Source organism: Notamacropus eugenii, chromosome 1, assembly GCF_028372415.1.
Source record: "Notamacropus eugenii isolate mMacEug1 chromosome 1, mMacEug1.pri_v2, whole genome shotgun sequence".
In the NCBI taxonomy this organism is placed as follows: domain Eukaryota; kingdom Metazoa; phylum Chordata; class Mammalia; order Diprotodontia; family Macropodidae; genus Notamacropus; species Notamacropus eugenii.
Genome location: NC_092872.1, coordinates 698,191,916 through 698,209,315, shown reverse-complemented (window position 1 = coordinate 698,209,315; position 17,400 = coordinate 698,191,916). Strand labels below are relative to the sequence as shown.

The following is a 17,400-nucleotide window of genomic DNA, read 5'->3' as shown; positions in this document are numbered from 1 at the left end:
GCCTTAGGAAAATCCAGTCTGGTGGGATTTGCTCTTTACTTTGTCAGACAGAGCAACAACATCCTTAATAAATCATGCTGGGTGGGGCAGAAGGGGAAGAGAGCAAGTATTCATTAATCACCTACTAGGCATCATACTAAACACTTTACAAATATTGTCCCATTTGATTCTCATAGCAATCCTGGGAGGTAGGTGCTATTATGATCCCCATTTTACAGTTGAGGAAATTGAGGCAAACAAAGGGTAAGTGATTTGGCCAAGGTTACACTGCTAGTGTCTGAGGGAGAATCTGAGCTTGGATCTTTCTGACTCTAGGTCCTGCACTCTTTCCACTACACCATCTAGCTGTCTAAACATAAGAATTCTCCTACCCTGGGGTCCCATTGATCCCAGAAGATGCAGGAAGCTTGGTAAAATGGAAAGAATTGGACTTGGAGTCCAAAGATATTGAAGATTCAGGTTAAGATCCCAACTCATATTGGGTACGTGACTATGGTCAAATTATTTCCCCTCTCCTGGCTTCAATCTTCTCAAGTGCAAAATTAGAGAGCTGGACTAGATACCTCTAAGATCCTTTCCTGTTCTAATATTTTGTGGGATGGTTACTTCCAAATCTGGTCCCCAAATATGAATCAAGGGATTATTTGCTATTCTCTCAAATCTGTGACAGTATGGGTCAGTGGTCATTCTATTCAGGAAAGATAAGGGGTAAAAGAAGGAAAGAGCTCAGGAGAGTTAGAGAACATTCTTGGCATTTAGGTCCAGAAACATAAAGAATCTATTCATTCTTCAAGACTCAAGCACTACCTTGTTCATTCTGCTTTCCTTGTCCACTCTTTGACCCAGGTGATTCATGTCTCATCTACAGGACCCAAGTGCTTACTTTGTATGATTCATATGAGAGGAATGCATGATTTGGAGAGGAATTGAATGTGGTGACATTTAAGGGCTCTTCCAATCTTGAGATATTGTGGCTACAGCATATGAAATATCTTACACCTGCCCCATAAACTCCTTTAAGGCAATAATAAAAAGTTGACCTAATATAATGGGAAGAAGAATGAATTTAGAGTCAGAAGAACTGAGCTCAAATCCTGACTATTTCACTCTACCACGGGACCATCACTTACTTCTTTGGGGTCTTCATCTGTAAAATGAGGGTTGGGCTAAATAGTCTCTAAAGTCTCTTGCAGCTTGAAATAGACAGTCCTAAGTTTATGGACTGTTAGAGCTCAGAGTTGGAAAAAACTAAACTCTCCCTTTTATGGAAAGAAGAGATTGAGATTCCGAATGATAATGGAACTTGCCCAAGGAGTCAAACCAAGTCTTCTTGTTCTGAATTCTGTGTGATTTCCAGAAATTTCCATCAAGTCTGTCTGTAGGAAAAGTACCTACTCATTTAGAAATCTTTAAAATGGTGACAGACCCCTCTCCTATTCCTCTATTGAACAACAAAGATCTTGAGTTCTCTCTTATTGGTCAAAACTGCCCCAAGATGAAAATTCCTTCATATTAAAATTCATACCTTTTAATTTCAAAACAATTTTATTGATAATCTTTGTTTTTATATCATCTACATTCCTCAATATACCTTTCCCTCCTCCTGCATAGAGCCATCCTTAGAATAAAGAATTAAAAAATTATTTTTTCATAATTCTGAAAATAGTGAATTTTGAAAATTCTGAAAAATATCTGAAAATAATTCAGCAAAACTAGCTAACAAACAAATCAAGTTAAACATTGCATGAAATGCTCCGTACTCATAGTCCCCCACCTCTATGAAGCAAGGAGGGTGTTGCATTCTCATATCTCTTCTTTGGGACCAAGTTTGCATAACTTTTCATTTGTCCACTCATTTTTAATTCGTCTGTTGGATTAATGCAAACGCTTCTGTTGTTCTTTCTCATAGCGGACCACAAAATTTGAATTACTTCCTGTAAAACAAATGATAATTAGATCAAAATAATTCTATTAACTTTCCCCTCTCTCCCTTCAGACTCCCCTCACAACAAACAAACAAAGCCTTCAGTATCTCCCTACTCCCTACAGACCAGTACAGTGGAAAGGATGTTGCTTTTACATTTGAAAGACCTCATTTTGAATCAGTTCTGATATTAGTTGTATGACTCTAGGCAAGTCACCTCATGGTCTTTGTGCTTCCGTTTCATTATGTGAAAAAAGGGCACCTTGGTATAATAATGGTAATAATTATATTTAGCATTTATATAGCATTTAAAGATTTTGCAAGGCATTTTCCACGTTAACCCTTTTGAGTCACACAACAGCCCATGATTTAGGTGTTATTGTCCACATTTAACAGATGAGTAGTGGATAGATTCCAAGATAGGAAGACCCTGGGTCCCAAAATCACTTCTGATATTTAGTAGCTGTGTTACCAAGGATAAGTCATTTTTAAAAGATCTTTAAGCCTCACTTCCTCATTCTAAAAATAGAATAATATCTATTCTACCTACATCTCTTAGGGTAGTTGTGAGATTCACATGAGAAAATGCATGTAAAGCATTTTGCAAACTTTAAAATGCCACACAAATATCAGATACATAGTATTGCCAACCTCATGGGGTGGTTGTGAGAAATTTCTTTTGTAAACTATAAAACACTACAGAATGGTAACTATTTTTATTACTGTCACCAAAATAACTCCTGTTTTGGGCCTTCACAATGCCCTCAAAGCCCTGGCCTCAATCTGCCTTTTCTGTTATCTGTTGCATTCTACATTCTATGCAACCCAACCTTTCTAGACTAATTACCATTCCTCAAACATTCTTTATTCCTCCCTGACTTGTCATTCTCATCACTGCAATATCCATCCAATGTCCTCCCAAATCTATCAAACTCCTTTGAGGCCTAACTCAAATGCCACCATCTCCAAGAAGCTTTCCTTTATGGACTTCTCCTTCTCTCTTACTTATATTCATTCCTGTAGCTTCTGGTGTTTATGTAGGTCACATCACATTCTGCCTTGTATCTAGGTACTATATATATACATATATACGTATATATGTATGTAATATAGAATTATATGTATATATATATACATTTCCCATATTAGACCATCTCAATGAACCCCAGCTGCTCTGAGCTGCCAGAACCCATTTCTAATATCTAAATTCTCTAACTGACGCACTGTGGTTATGAATCATGGGGTATTATGATCCCAGAGGAATCCCAATGACAGATAATACAATGGACAAGAGAAAGGAATGTGGTACGTATAAGTAGAAGGGAGCCTGTCCCTAGGACCATAGCATCATAGACTTAGAGCTACAAGGGACCTCAGAGCTTATCTGGCCCATGCCTTAATTTTACAGAGAGAGAAACTGAGGCCCAACAGAGTTAAGTGACCTTCCTAAAAATGCTGATACCTAGTAGCAGTGGGGAAATTTGAACCCAAGTCTTAAGAACAAATCTAACATTGTATCCACTGTGCTTGGTGGAAAAGACATCCTGAAGGACAGTGATGTCTGGAAAAGGAGGTAGGATGATCATAGAGGTCCAATTAATGGTTAGCAGATTGACAGCCCGAATGCCCTGCCATAAGCCATGAAATATAAAGGAACTCAGGGCTTTTGGAAGCCTTGAATCAGTCATCCAAGGAGGACTTATGGAAAGGCATGGATAAGAATCACTCACAGTAAGAAGACATGGAGAGATTCTGATCTGCACTAGGGAAAGGAGAGCCCACACTGAAGCATTTAAATAAATACCAGACTCTAAGTTCTATGAGAGCAGGGACTGTATCTTGAACAACTTTGTATCCTGCACAGCACCCAGCACAATGCCTTGAGCACAGTTGGAACAACACCGATAGTGGCTGAGTGAACAGTAAGATGGAAGGAAGGAGGCAAAGAAGAAAGGAAAGAAGGAAGGAAGGAAGGAAGGAGGGAAGGAAGAAAGGGAGGGAGGGAGGAAGGAAGGAAGGACTAGAAGACACAAATGTAAATAGAAAGGCACTGTGGTCTAATGCCAAGAGCAATGGACAGGGTGTGAAGAAGGCTTGAATTTTCATCTGGTTTCTGCCACTCATTAAGCTATAAGACATAGGCTATATACTAAGGGAGATGGACCAGATTACCTTTAAGATTCCTGCCCCTTTTCACACTTAATTTACACTATGAGATTAAATTTAATCACAGATTTTTTAAAAATCAGTATCAAAGCAGTATCAAATCTCACAGCCTTCCATTAATCTTAAGAAAATTGGATACATAAGAGCAGCTTCCAAAAACAGATTAGCATGTAAATTTTCTTATTTCAAAAGGCATCTTCCCTTGACTGGCAAGGATGGAGGAAGAAGGGAAGATGGGGGGAGGGGGAAAGAAAGAGAAGGAAAAGAGTCATTTGGCTGAAAAGAGCATATATTAAGCCCCTAAGTATTAGGGATACATAAAAATATACAAACATGGTCCTCAGGTGACAGCTATAATGCCACTCTCTGGCCAGTAATTAAATCCCTCCCAGTCTGGCAGGACCTTCTAAGGTTATGCCTAGCTGGTATTGCCTTTCAGAGCCCAGGGTCATTCCCATGTCATAATGGGCTACCAGAGGAGAACTTTCATAGCAGATTATGCTAGTTAATTCTTAAAACAACTCAGTGAAGGAGGTTTTGTAAGCATTACCACCACTATATAAATGGAAAAAAAAAAGTGGGGGGAGGTATCAGAAAAATTTAATGACTGGCCAGAGGACCAGAGCTAGTAAGAGACAATGCTGGGATTCAAACCCAGATCTGTTTGACTTCAAGTCTTTTTTTTTTCCTTTGGCAACTGTCATTTCATTCCTCAACCACAACAAGGCACTCTGCCTTCTTTCATGTGCTCACAACACAGGAATGAACAAAAGAAGGACACACTTTTGTCTTACCCACAACTTCCTTGTAAGTTTTATGTTTTAGGTTTTGTCCATCTGGAAAGTTAACAAGAAAGACTTCTGGTTAGTATGGTAACTTGAAAGGTCCTAAAGAAACTTAGCTCCCCCATAAACACCCCAGCAAAGATCTAAAAGGGCACCAGATGGAACAAAGATAAAGGGGAACAAAGAGAAACATCAGTAGACTCCTCCATGCAGTCTAGAAAGACCCACAAATATGGCCAAAAGCCTGCAGGCACTTGGAAAGGGTATGGGGGTTGGGGATGGGAATAGAGTATGGATCCAATCAACAGAGCCTGAAACCAGATGCACTGGAGGAGAGGCTAGGACAATCTCTCACAAACAGGATCTTAAACCAGTGGGATCTTGGGTCCTGATCTCTTGGAACAGTCCTGTTGGTGAGGGGAGAACTAGTCTCCAGTAGATCTTTGTACAGGGAGTTGAGGCTAAGCAGAATATGCTTTGGAGCACTCATTACTATAAGCAGAAAACAGGGAAAGTTCAAAAACCAGTCACACACATGCTCCAGGAGACCTTGCGGGAATCCTGAGCAATTTCTGACATTATATTGCAACTTATCAGGGCCATAGAAAGGGATAAAGCCCACTCCAGATGATAGGCGGTACAAGGACAGGTAGACAGAGACAGGACAAAGCAAGCAGCTGCCTTTGGCAGAAACAAGATAAAGGCAGAAGCCTGGGATTGTGGAAGAGGATGTTGCATTACCTCAGCCACAAAATCCAGAGCTAGATTGGCAGCAGCATCCAGACTAAGGGGAGGCTAGAGGACTTGAAGAGATCTGACTACCACCTCCAATAGTTCCAGATGGAGCAGAGCCTGGAATGTCAATCTAGGACCAGAGGCTAGAAATATGAGGAAGTAGAATAAAATTTTGAATACATTATAGAAATACTATGGATGAAGAGAAGTCTGAGAAGTGATCCAAGAAGAAAAGAGTTACTCCAAAAAAAGTTGCTAGCAGAACTTCAAAAGAATGGCTTAACCACAAGGAGTTTAAAAATGATTAGAAGAAATGCAGTGAAAGAAAAAGTAAAAGTAGAGTGCTTGAGGAAAAAATTGGAAGGAGAATAAAATAGCTTAGAATAGAAAGTAGGAAAGCTTATGCAAGTAGTAGATTCCCTCAAAAATACAACAGAGCAAACAGAATTCAGTGATTTCAAGAAACAATAAAAAAATAGAAGTCAAAAGATAGAGGAATTAGAACACAGACGGTATCTACTATTAAAAACAACTGACCTATCAAAAGTCAAAGAAAGATGATTTAAGAAATATTGTACTCCCTGAAAACGTAAAAGGAAAAAAAACCATGATGCCTTATTTTTGAAGAGTCATGAAATAAATTGCCCAGCTCTCTTAAAGGGCAAAATGGACAGTGAAAATATAAAGACTTTACTAGGCATCTCCCGAAAGAAAACAAAATAGAAAGAATTTACTAGTCACCTTCTGAAAGAACTCCTAAACTGAAAATACCCAGGAACATGATAGCCCAAATCCAGAGCTTACAAGATGAAGCGTAAAAATAGTGTAGACAAGCCAGAGAGAAAACGTTCAAATACCAAGAAAGCACAGTCATGATCACACAAGACAACACTGTTACTACTATGCAAGCAAAAAAACCTGGTCATACCAAATTCTAAACAAACAAACAAAAAAGGGTTTACAGCCAAAAGTAACATGCTGAAAAACCAAGTATAATTACACAGGGGAAATGGGTGTTTAATAGAACAGAGGACTTTCAATTATTTCTTGTAAAAAAGATCAGAGCTGGGTACAGTATAAACACTGAAATGAAAATATTGGAAACAAGAGAAACACAAAAGAGTTAATACATTTGAACAACTGAAATGGGCTAAATGATGATGAAGTGCTAAGATTCTATAGAGGGAGAGGAAATAAGTGTAAGAATGGATGCTTCTGGGCAAGGTTAAGAGAAAGAGAGGAATGGAATAAGACCATTTGAGTTATAAATAACTAAAGCTGATAACATTTCTTTTCATTTGTCACCTTCTTCCTTGTAAAGAGGGAATAGGGGAAAAGAGAAGAAAAAGTAAAAGAAGATATAATCATGGAAAAAACTCAATCAGTAATGGGTGGGAATAGGATGAGTTCATCCATCAAAAGGAAGTTGAATTAGAAAGTAGAATCTAGCCATATATTATTTAAGAAAACACAATTGAAATATAAGATTAAAATGAGGAACATTTTGGCATTCTGTTGAAGTAGAATTTTTTCTCTCATCTGAGTTAAAAAACAAATGAACAGGAGCAGCTATCATGGTCTCAAATGAGGCAATAGCAAAAACAGAGATGCTTAAAAGAGGAAAACTATATTATGCTTGAAGGTAACACAGGTAATGAAATAATATCATTTATATATATGTGTGTATTTATATATGTATATACCTATATTTTGTGTGTATACCTACACATATATATGTGTATGCTCATTGAATAGTCATATTCAATTAGCTTCATATATATATCTATATCCATATAGATATGGATATGCCTTTATCTCCTATTGGTCAAAGGCAGCTGCTTGCTTTGACCTGTCTCTGTCTACTTATCCTTGTATAACCCATCATCTGGGAGTGGGCTTCATATTCAATTCGCTTTTTTATGCTATTCAATGTGAATGTATACATATATGTATATATATATATCACAAAAAATCTAATTCAGTTATAGGGAGAAATAACAAAATTATAATAGTTGGGGACCTCAATGTACCCCTTTCAGAACTAGACAATTCTAACAAAAAGATAAATAAGAAATATGTTTAGGATCTGAAAGAGTTTTAGAAAACTTAGATATGATAGAACTGGGAAAGGGGAAGAAGGAAGGGAAGGAAATAAGCATTTATTAAGAACCTACTAACTACTAAGCACTGTGACAAGTGCTTTATAAATATTATCTCATTTGATCCACATAACAACCCAGAGAGGGAGGTGTTATTATTGTTCATTTTACAATTGAGGAAAATGAGATAGAAAGGTTAAATAACTTACCTGGGATCAAAAAACTGGAATTTTAGGTCTAGCACTCTATCTAGTGCACCATTTGTTTGCCTCTAGGCAAAGGAATATGCATTTTTTGGAAAAGAAATATACATATTTTTCAGTAGCGTATGGCACTTTAAGAAAAATTGACCATGTATTATTATTAGAGCAGGTTAGCAAACTATGATTTCAGGGTCAGATCTGGCAAGATTCCTGACATTTATGCCTCCTTGTGAGCCTCGATTAGACAAAGCATGTATATATACACATGACCTTCATGGGCAACACACATGTCCTACACATGGCCTTCATGGACAACACGTATGTCCTACACATACAGAGGGCAAAGAAACGAACAAAGAACATCAATGAAATAACTTAACAATACTCAGAAGAGAGCAGAAGGAAGTTCAGAAGGGTCACAGACAACGAGGGCAGTGCTGTTACTATAACATTAAATTCGATATATACTTCAATTCCTCTTTTTCTGCTCTTCTTTGTATATGGGGATGTTCATGTTTATCAAGTTGTAATAATAAAAAAAGGAAAATTTTTTAACCAAAATAAAGAAAAAACCTCAAGGTCTGTCAAAAGATAAAATGAGGACAGTTATAAACATGCTATTAGGTAAGCATCTTTACAAATTACAAATTATATTAATAATATAATTTAATAATAGAATAAAATGTAAGGTAATGTGTTATGTTATATTAAATAAATTATACTGAAACACAGGATCCTAGAGTTTAGAGCCGGAAGGGAATTTAGAAATTGTCCAGCTTAATATCAACATTGTCATCACCAATAATTATTCACATTTCTATAGCCCTTTACATTTTACTAAGTGCTTTCCCATGAACTATAGGAATTCTTGTCCCCAGTTTATAGATGGGGAAACTGAGGTTTATAGAGTGAAGTGACTTGCCTACAGTCTCACAGCTAGTGACTGAGTGTGAGAGCTGGATCTGAAGCCAAGATTTGTACCTCCCTAAGTCCAATGCCTTTTCTACCAAACCACGATTTGCCCAAAGTGCATGGATTAAGTAACAGATTCAGAATCTGAAGACAGCTCACTTTCCTCGACACCATCACAGTAACTTTCATTTGATCTAGTTATCGTAGAAGCAGGAAATAAAATTGTAACCAGATTACAAATGAAGTCTCTGTTAAGGAGCCTTTTATGGATCACTTCGGCCATAAAGTTAGACTAGTGCTAATTAAAGTTTAAATTTGTCACTGGAGTTCCTGTTTGTTTTGTTTGTTAGGTGAATTCATGAGACAAGAAGTTGTAAAAAGAGTCTGACTCATTTTTACGACTGATTTCATGCAGTGTAGTTATAAAGACACGACATTTAAGTTCAGAATCTAAAATTATACTCCCTGTATACAGTAGTTACTTAAGCAATGTTTGTTTTGTATAATTGTTATTGCCATAGGGTCAAATTAGATTGGTCCAGTCCAGTAGTTCTCAAGCTTTGTGGTCTCAGGATCCCTTTACTCACTTAAAAATTACTGACATCTCAAAGAGTTTTTATTTATTTGTAAAATGTATATTTTAATATTTATTTTTATTTAGTTGTAAAATACATATTTTGTGTATTTGTTTTTATTTGTAAAATATATCTTTTATATATTTATTTCAATTTATTTGTAAAGTGTTATTTTAAATTTGTCTTATTTATATAGTATGTATTATTTTGTTTGTTATAATATGTAATTATATATTATATACAATTATATATAATTTATATTATAACATATTATATTATTTTATGTATAATTTTAGAATAAAATATGAACAAGTGTTAAATATATTATCATTATAATAAACATTAATTATACATAAGACATATTGCAATATTTACCATATTAGAAATTAAAACCTGATACATTTTAAAAATATTTATTTGCTGGTTGAATTAAAATAATCATGGTAAATCTACAGCATTAACATAAATAACATATTTTAATGAAAAAATAACCATATTTTCCAAAACAAAAAAAAAATTAGTGAGAAAAGTGACATTGTTTTGCATATTTTTTGCAAATTTCTTTGGATTTTCTTATTTGCTTCTGCATTCAGTCTGTTGTGACATGTTGTTTTGGTTGAAGTATATGAAGAAAGTCTGGTTTCACACAGATATGTAGTTGGAAAAGAGAAGAGTATTTTAATAGGCAAATCATATCTTAGTATTATTGTGAAAATAATTTTGACTTTGCAGATCCCTTCAAAGTGTCTTGGGGACTCACAGAGATCTGCAGACCATAGTTTGAGAACCACTGGTCTAGTTGAAAGAATCTGGTGGTAGAATATGTTAGCTGGAATTTCAGCTCTGATGTCTATTTGCTGTGTGACCTTGAGCTCTCCCTGGGTCTGTTTTTCCTCTATAAAATGAGGGTCTTGGACTAGACTCTCCATAAGGTTCTTTCCAGCTCTAAATCCCATGATTTCTATACCTTCTAACTTCTCTTAAAGATATGTGTATATGTATATATAACTATGTATGTATATATGTATATATATGCACATATGTATGTGTGTGTGTGTGTATATATATATATATATATGTATATATATATATATATATATATATATATATATACATATAACCACAAAGAAATCACTAGTTATCTTTCTCCTCCTCTGCTCCAATTTGAAGAGGAAATTTGAGAATCATTTTGGCAGACTACACTTTTATCAGAAATATCTTAAGTTTAGGTAGTAAAACTGGAAGATGCATAAATTAGGCTTAAATGTTGTTTCCTAAAAGTATCATATTGGTTTAAATACTACAAGCCACATATCTTCCTCTCCCCTCAACTTCCCTCCTTCTCACCAAATCTGGATGCTACAAGACTTGAGTACTGCTCGTTATTAGTTGTTAAGTCATGTTTGACTCGCTATGACCTCATTTGGGGTTTTCTTGGCAAAGACACTGGAGTGGTTTGCCATTTTCTTCTCCAGCTCATCTGACAGAGGAGGAAACTGAGGCAAATAGGGCAAAGTGACTTGCAAATAGGGATGGGTGACTTGGTCACACAGCTAGTAGAAATCTGAGGTCACATTTGAACTCAGGAACATGAACTTTTCTGACCCCAGGTCCAATGCTCTATCCACTGTACCACCTAGCTGAGTAAAGCTAGGTCAGTATTAGAAAGAAATCTAATTAGGCAAAATTTAATTTGATATGAATTATGAAATGATATCAGGTCACATCTAATGTGAACCAAATTCGTGTGAGCTAGTCCCGTTATATGTTGTGAGCTCTTCAGTTACACTGTAAGCTCCTTGAGGTCAGGAACTGTCTTTTGACTCCGTATCCTTAGCCCTTAGCATAGTATGAGGTGCATAATAAGCCTTAAATATTTTATCAATTTTATCAATTGATGAACAGTTAAGGGTTTTAATGTTTCCCTAAGTGGTTAGTGTGCACATCTATCATCTTGTGTGGATGTATACCATATTTCCAAAAGTTATGTTATTTTTTTATTAAAGAGCCCTTAACAAAATGGACAAAAGAAAGAATACTTCAGAGGGAAGCATTGCCAGTGCAAAAAAGAAGAGACTTATTATTGCATTAAAACAGGAATATGATATAACTGAATGGCACGAACATGGCCATAGTAATTCTAATATAGAATGAGATGTAAGCATGCCTATAGAATATTTTAAAACATGCAAACAAACTAAAAGAAAAAAGCAGAATTGAGCCCCCTTTTTGTGGTTTGCAGACTATTATAAGGAAGAGAAATGGAGCTTCTTTTAGTTGCATGGATTGAAGATTGTCATTAAAAGATGAATTCCTCTTAGCAGAGCAGCTTTTCAGACAAAAGTTTTGAGTATATTTAAGGCAGTGAAAGAAAGGGGAAATTAAGTGGACAGCAAAGAAACTTTTACTGCAAGTGCTGGTTTGCTTGATTACTTTTAAAATTTCATTCAATTGTATAATGCTAAAATTACTGGAGAGGTGTCTGGTGCAGATGAGGACGTAGCAGCTAAATATCTTGATCTTTTAAAGACAATAATCAAAGAAGGGGGATGCACTGATCAACAAAATGTTAATGTGAATGATGCAGGTTTATTCTGGAAAGAGATACTTTCTAGAACTCACATTTTTGAAGAAAGAAAAGACTCAGCCTAGATCTTAAATGTCTCAAGATTATCTAACATTTTTAATGGGAGGTAGGCTCTCAGACACCTCCTAGCTGTGTGACCCTCAGCAAGTCACTTCATCCTGTCTGTCTCAGTTTCCTCATCTGTAAAATGAGCTGGAGAAGGAAATGGCAAATCTCTCCAGTAACTTTGCCAAGAAAAACCCAAACGGGATCATGAAGAATCAGACACAGATGAACAACTGACTGAAATGCAGAAGGGGATCTTAAAATCAACTGGTTTTGAAATCCTTGCTTTGAGAGTCTAATAGCATCAATCCCTTCCACTCCTTTGGTGGTTAAATAAGAAAGCATGGGTGACTAAAGCTGTTTTTAAAGACTAGTTTACAAGGATTTTAGCCCAGCTACTTGTGCTCATCCTTCATTGCTGAGGAAGACCATGCCATCAGAGAAATGACGACATGACTTGCGCTTGACTTTGTTTTGAGTGAGGGAGGGCTGTGCAGGTCACCAGCCTCACTTCTCCTCCCTGCCCAGCTACTAGAAAACATTTCAAGGACAACGATATCACGTCCAAGGTATTGCTGATTTGAGATAAAATCCCAGGTCATCTGATTATACTTGGTTCATTGTGTGAGGATGTGAACATGTAAATTCCCCTTGAAGTGTATACAACTCTCTGCACTGTCCAGTGTACCTCTGAAGATTTCAGGAGAGAAGTCTATGCCGCTAAAGCATTTTAAACAATAAAGCTCTTTGTGCCATATCATCAGTGTATGCTTATCTTTAGGTACAATATTCAATAATTTTTCAATTTTGCTTCCCATAACTGCACTATTACTTTGTAATAAGATTGAATCAAAAATACGTTGTTCTTTTCCTTTACTGTTATGTTGATAAACAGATTAAAACGTTCATTGCATGTTTTCATTGGCCTGAACCGATGACCATATTATAACTTCAAAAAGTGGAAATTTAAATAATGCAGCTACTTCAGAGGATTCCTTATCTGGACTAATTGGGACCTAGCTATACAAATTATATTCTTGATATGAGAAAAATAGTAAAATTAAAGTATATAATGAAAATGAATATACCATTTTTATTTGAAGTGAAAGAAATGTTAAATTCTCACTCATAAGAGACATATTTTGGATAACGATATATTCCTGTCATTTTGGTCTTTTTGCCTTGAAGTGTTCATGATGGACCCACGATAGAGATAACTGCAGCTTATGAGTGAACATCCGTGGCAAAGAACAAATTACATGAAGAATGTGTTGCTGTTAGTCAGTCATGTTTGACTCTTGGTGACCCCGTTTGGGGTTTTCTTGGCATAGATACCAGAGTAGTTTGCTATTTTTTTATTTGGCTCATTTGACAGATGAAGAAACTGAGGCAAACAGAGTTAAATGACTTGCCCAGGGTCATGCAAGTAGTAAGTGTGTGATGCTGAATCTGAATTCAGATCTTCTTGACTCTAGGTTCAGCTTTCCACTCTGCTGTGTCAAGGTCCTCCAAATCAATGTGAATGTAGATATGGGGAGGATGGTAAATATTATGTCGGAAAAAAAATGATTTAGAACTAACAAATGAAAGAAAAGTGGGAGCTTGTAAACTGGGCTGGATTCTCAAATGTATATACTGTAAAATCTCTGAGATAAAAGGGACAATGGAGCCATCATGTCCAACCTGTACCTGAATAAGAATCTTCTAAGACACACTAGGCAAGTATCACCAATATTTCCTTTATGAGAGAGCCAAAGTGCACTGGACATGGCAAGCAATGAACAACCTGACAAAATATTACCATAGTCAGTGCAACAGCCTACATCTCACTGGACAAGAAACAAATGGTCACTGGTAAGAGAGACATTTTGGAATCAGCTATTATCATTATTATTAATCTATACTAAAAGGGCCATCAAGCAATGTCCTCAGACCGTCAACAAGCACACCAGAAAAGGGCCTAAGGATCTAGCATTCTGAACTTCAGAGATCCAAGAAGGCCACATCAGTGCAAGAACCAGCATGAGATTGAGCAGGGTCAACCATCTGATCCAAAAGGGTAGCAGATGGTGAGCCTGGTCCTTTACACAAAACCCTAATTCAGGAACTAAAGCTGAAGAGATCAGTAAATCAAAGACAACACTAGGCAGTATAAAAAATATTACAAATGAGAGGTTCTCCAAAATGAGAGAGCTCATCAGCAACTGCAAACAGATACCCAAAGGAAAAAAATGGATTTTCTACAAGGACTACACCAAATAATTAGACGAAAGGAAACAATAAATTAAAAAAATTTTCTGGAGGAAAGAAATGGAAGAAGAATTGATAGTTTAGAAGAGGAAATGGTAAATGTGAATCAAGAAATGGACTCTGAAAGTTAGAATAGACCAAAAAGAAATCATTGGCTCCATCATATAGTAAATAAAAAAATAAATAAAAGATAGGAAAAAAATTTAAGATCTGATATAAAACACAGTTGACCTGGAAAGCTAGTCAAGAAGAGATAATTTAAGAATTGGTGGACTTCCTGAAAACCATTTCTTTTAAAAAAAGTCTGGTTATTATATATCAAAAAAGTACAAAATGAAAATTGTTCAGCTCTATTATAACCAAAAGACAAAGTGAAGATCCCTGATCCCTTCGTTAGGAACCAAGAACCAAGACAGGTTCCAGGAACATTATAGTCAAAATTCAGAGGTTCCACATTAAAAAAATGCTGCATACATCCTGAAATAAATAATTCAAGTACCAAGGAACTACAGTCAGAATTACTCAAGACCAGGTAACTCCTACCATAAAACAGAGGAGATCCTGTAATTCAATCTTCCAAAAAGCAAAAGGTAGGCTTACAGCCAAGATTAATTTACCCTGCAAAACTGAATATAATCCTAAAGGGGGAGAGGGGAAATAGACTTTTAATGGAACAAAGGACTTTCAAACATTTATGAGAAAAAGACCAGAGCTGAGGAGGAACTTTGAAATACAAATATGAGTGCAGAGAAACCTAGAAAGGTGTTTGTTTTTTGTTTTTTTTTTTTAATTTGAGCAATTGGAATGGGGTTGTATGATAATGTATTCTTCAAAAGACATTGAGGGGGGGCGGAGCCAAGATGGCGGAGTAGAAACACACAAATACGCTAGCTCCAAACCCACAGCCCATGAAATATCTGTAGTATAGAGCTGCCAATAAATTCGGGAACAGGAGAAGCCACATAACAGCAGAGCGGATAAGATTTCTGTTCCAGAGGGACCTGCAAACCTCTCACAAAAGGTCCGTCGCGCTGCGGACGCGGAGCCCAGCCCAGCCCTGTTCTGTCCCGGCACCGAGGGGAACAGATCCGAGTGGACTTCAGGGACGGGATCTCCAGCGGCCGCGCGGGTCCCTCCACCCACAGGTGACGGGGGTCGGTGAGAAGGTCTCTTTGGTGGGTCAAGAGGGGAGTGGGGTGCCCCCATACTCAGGCCCCCTCGGGAGGCAACAGCGGAGGTGGAAGCAGACTGGAGCTCCCCAAGCAGGCAGGAGCCCGGATCCATTGTTGAAGGTCTCTGCATAAACCCCCTGAGGGAACTGAGCCCGCAAGGCGGCCCTACTCCCACCCAGGCAGCTGAACTTGATCTCACACTGAATAGCAGCCCTGCCCCCGCCCAAAGCCCTGAGGCTGGGAAGCAGCATTTGAGCCTCAGACCCCAAGCACTGCCTGGGAGGATCCGGAGGTGAGGTGGGTGTGAGGAGAATATTCAGAGCTCAAGTCACTGGCTGGGAAAATGCCCAGAAAAGGGAAAAAAACCAAGACTATTGAGGGTTACTTTCTTGGTGAGCAGGTTTCTCCTCCCCTCCCTTCTGATGAGGAAGAACGGTGCTCACCATCAGGGGAAGACACGGAAGTCAGTGCTTCTACATCCCAGCCCACTCAATGGGATCAGTTCTGGGAAAAGGCCATAAAGAGCTCAAAAAATTTTCAAAATTATGTTAGAGAGGTGGAGGAAAAACTGGGAAGAGCAATAAAAGCCTTGCAAAAGACACTGAGAGAGTTAAATAAGAAAAACAGAAGTCCTGATTTTAGTCTGAGGGTTTGGAGAGGGAAAAGAGGATGGGGCAAGGGGAAGGAACACATTAGTATAGAAAGAAGACTTTGTCATTTATCATAATTGGGGCATATGAGAAGAAAAATATACAAACATGGAGAAAAGAGTGGGAGAGTGACCATCAGCTGAAATGGACAAAGGAGTGTTGAATATAATATACACATTCATACAAACACTTTAATATAGAAATATATCAGTGTCAATAGAAAACAAGCAGGGGTGGGGAAAGAGTCAAGAGGGAGAATAATGTAGGGAACGGTCACAAGCAAAGCAAACTTCCTGATCCTAAGGGAGGGATTATAAAGGGAAAAAAAAAAGAATCTTAGCAGGTACCTCAGGTCATCTCTTAGACAACTGGGGAATGACTGAACAAACTGAAGCAAATGAATGTAATGGAATATTATTGCACCATAAAAGAGATGATAAAAGAGATGATTTCAGAGAATCCTGGGTAATATGAACTCGTAGAGCAAAGTGATCAGAACCAGGAGAATTATTTATACAAGGACAGCGACATTCTAAAGAAAAAACAACTTTGACAGACTTAAGAACTCCTTTCAATGCAATGACCAGTCATGTCTGCTTAGGACCAGTGATGAAGCATGTTGACAGAGACATGTTGCACAGACAGAATGCAACAGATATGTTGCATGGTAGAAGCATGTTGACAGACAGAAGGTACAGAAAGAGGTTTATATTTTTGGACATGGCTATTGTGTGACCTGATTATGTTCATTTGTGACAAGGGTGGGGTTTTTTTCCTTTTCTTTTAGCTGGAAAGGAGGGAGTTGAGGGGGCAAGGGGTTATCAATAGTGATTTTGAAAAAGGAGGGTCACAGAAATTTTTTTAATGCATAGAAAGGAACAGAAGGAAATTAAGAAGGGTGTACAGAGAAGGCAGACAGTTTTGAAAGTTATGTGTAAAATTTATTATATACATTTTTAAAAGCACCCAGTTAGCATACACATGAGTATTCAATTAATTCTTGTTCATGGGTTGATTGTTCCATAAAACCAAGGAAACAAAAGTAAGACTTCAGTTTTTTAAGATCAGAATATCTGAATGTGATTTCAATGGGCTTTTATACAATTTTTAAAGATTCCTGATTTCTGAGGTAACACACATGACCTTTTAATGGAGTTACGGTGGCACAGGGAGAGAGAGTGTTTGACTTCAAGCCAGGAAGTCCTGAATTTAAGTCCTTTCTTAGATCCATACTAGCTGCGTGACCCTGAAAAAGTCACTAAATTGCTCTCAGACTTAGTTTCCTCTTCTGTAAAAT

The 17,400-nt window shown here is 37.2% G+C and overlaps 1 protein-coding gene across 6 annotated transcripts in view; it reads right to left on the bottom strand.

Moving 5' to 3' along the window:
• Positions 1-1,526: 1,526 nt before the first annotated feature.
• WFDC1 (WAP four-disulfide core domain 1) overlaps positions 1,527-17,400 on the bottom strand; it is a 55,516-nt gene continuing 39,642 nt past the window's right edge. For 4 of the 6 annotated variants that reach the window (XM_072636191.1, XM_072636189.1, XM_072636188.1 and 1 more), the window contains 2 exons: positions 4,885-4,926; positions 1,527-1,934 (listed from right to left, as the gene is read on the bottom strand). In XM_072636191.1, coding sequence (XP_072492292.1) covers positions 1,876-1,934; positions 4,885-4,926 — 101 coding nt within the window. In that variant the 3' untranslated portion in view covers positions 1,527-1,875. The remainder of the gene's footprint in view (positions 1,935-4,884; positions 4,927-17,400) is intronic. The other 2 variants (XM_072636193.1, XM_072636194.1) reach the window with 1 other exon arrangement.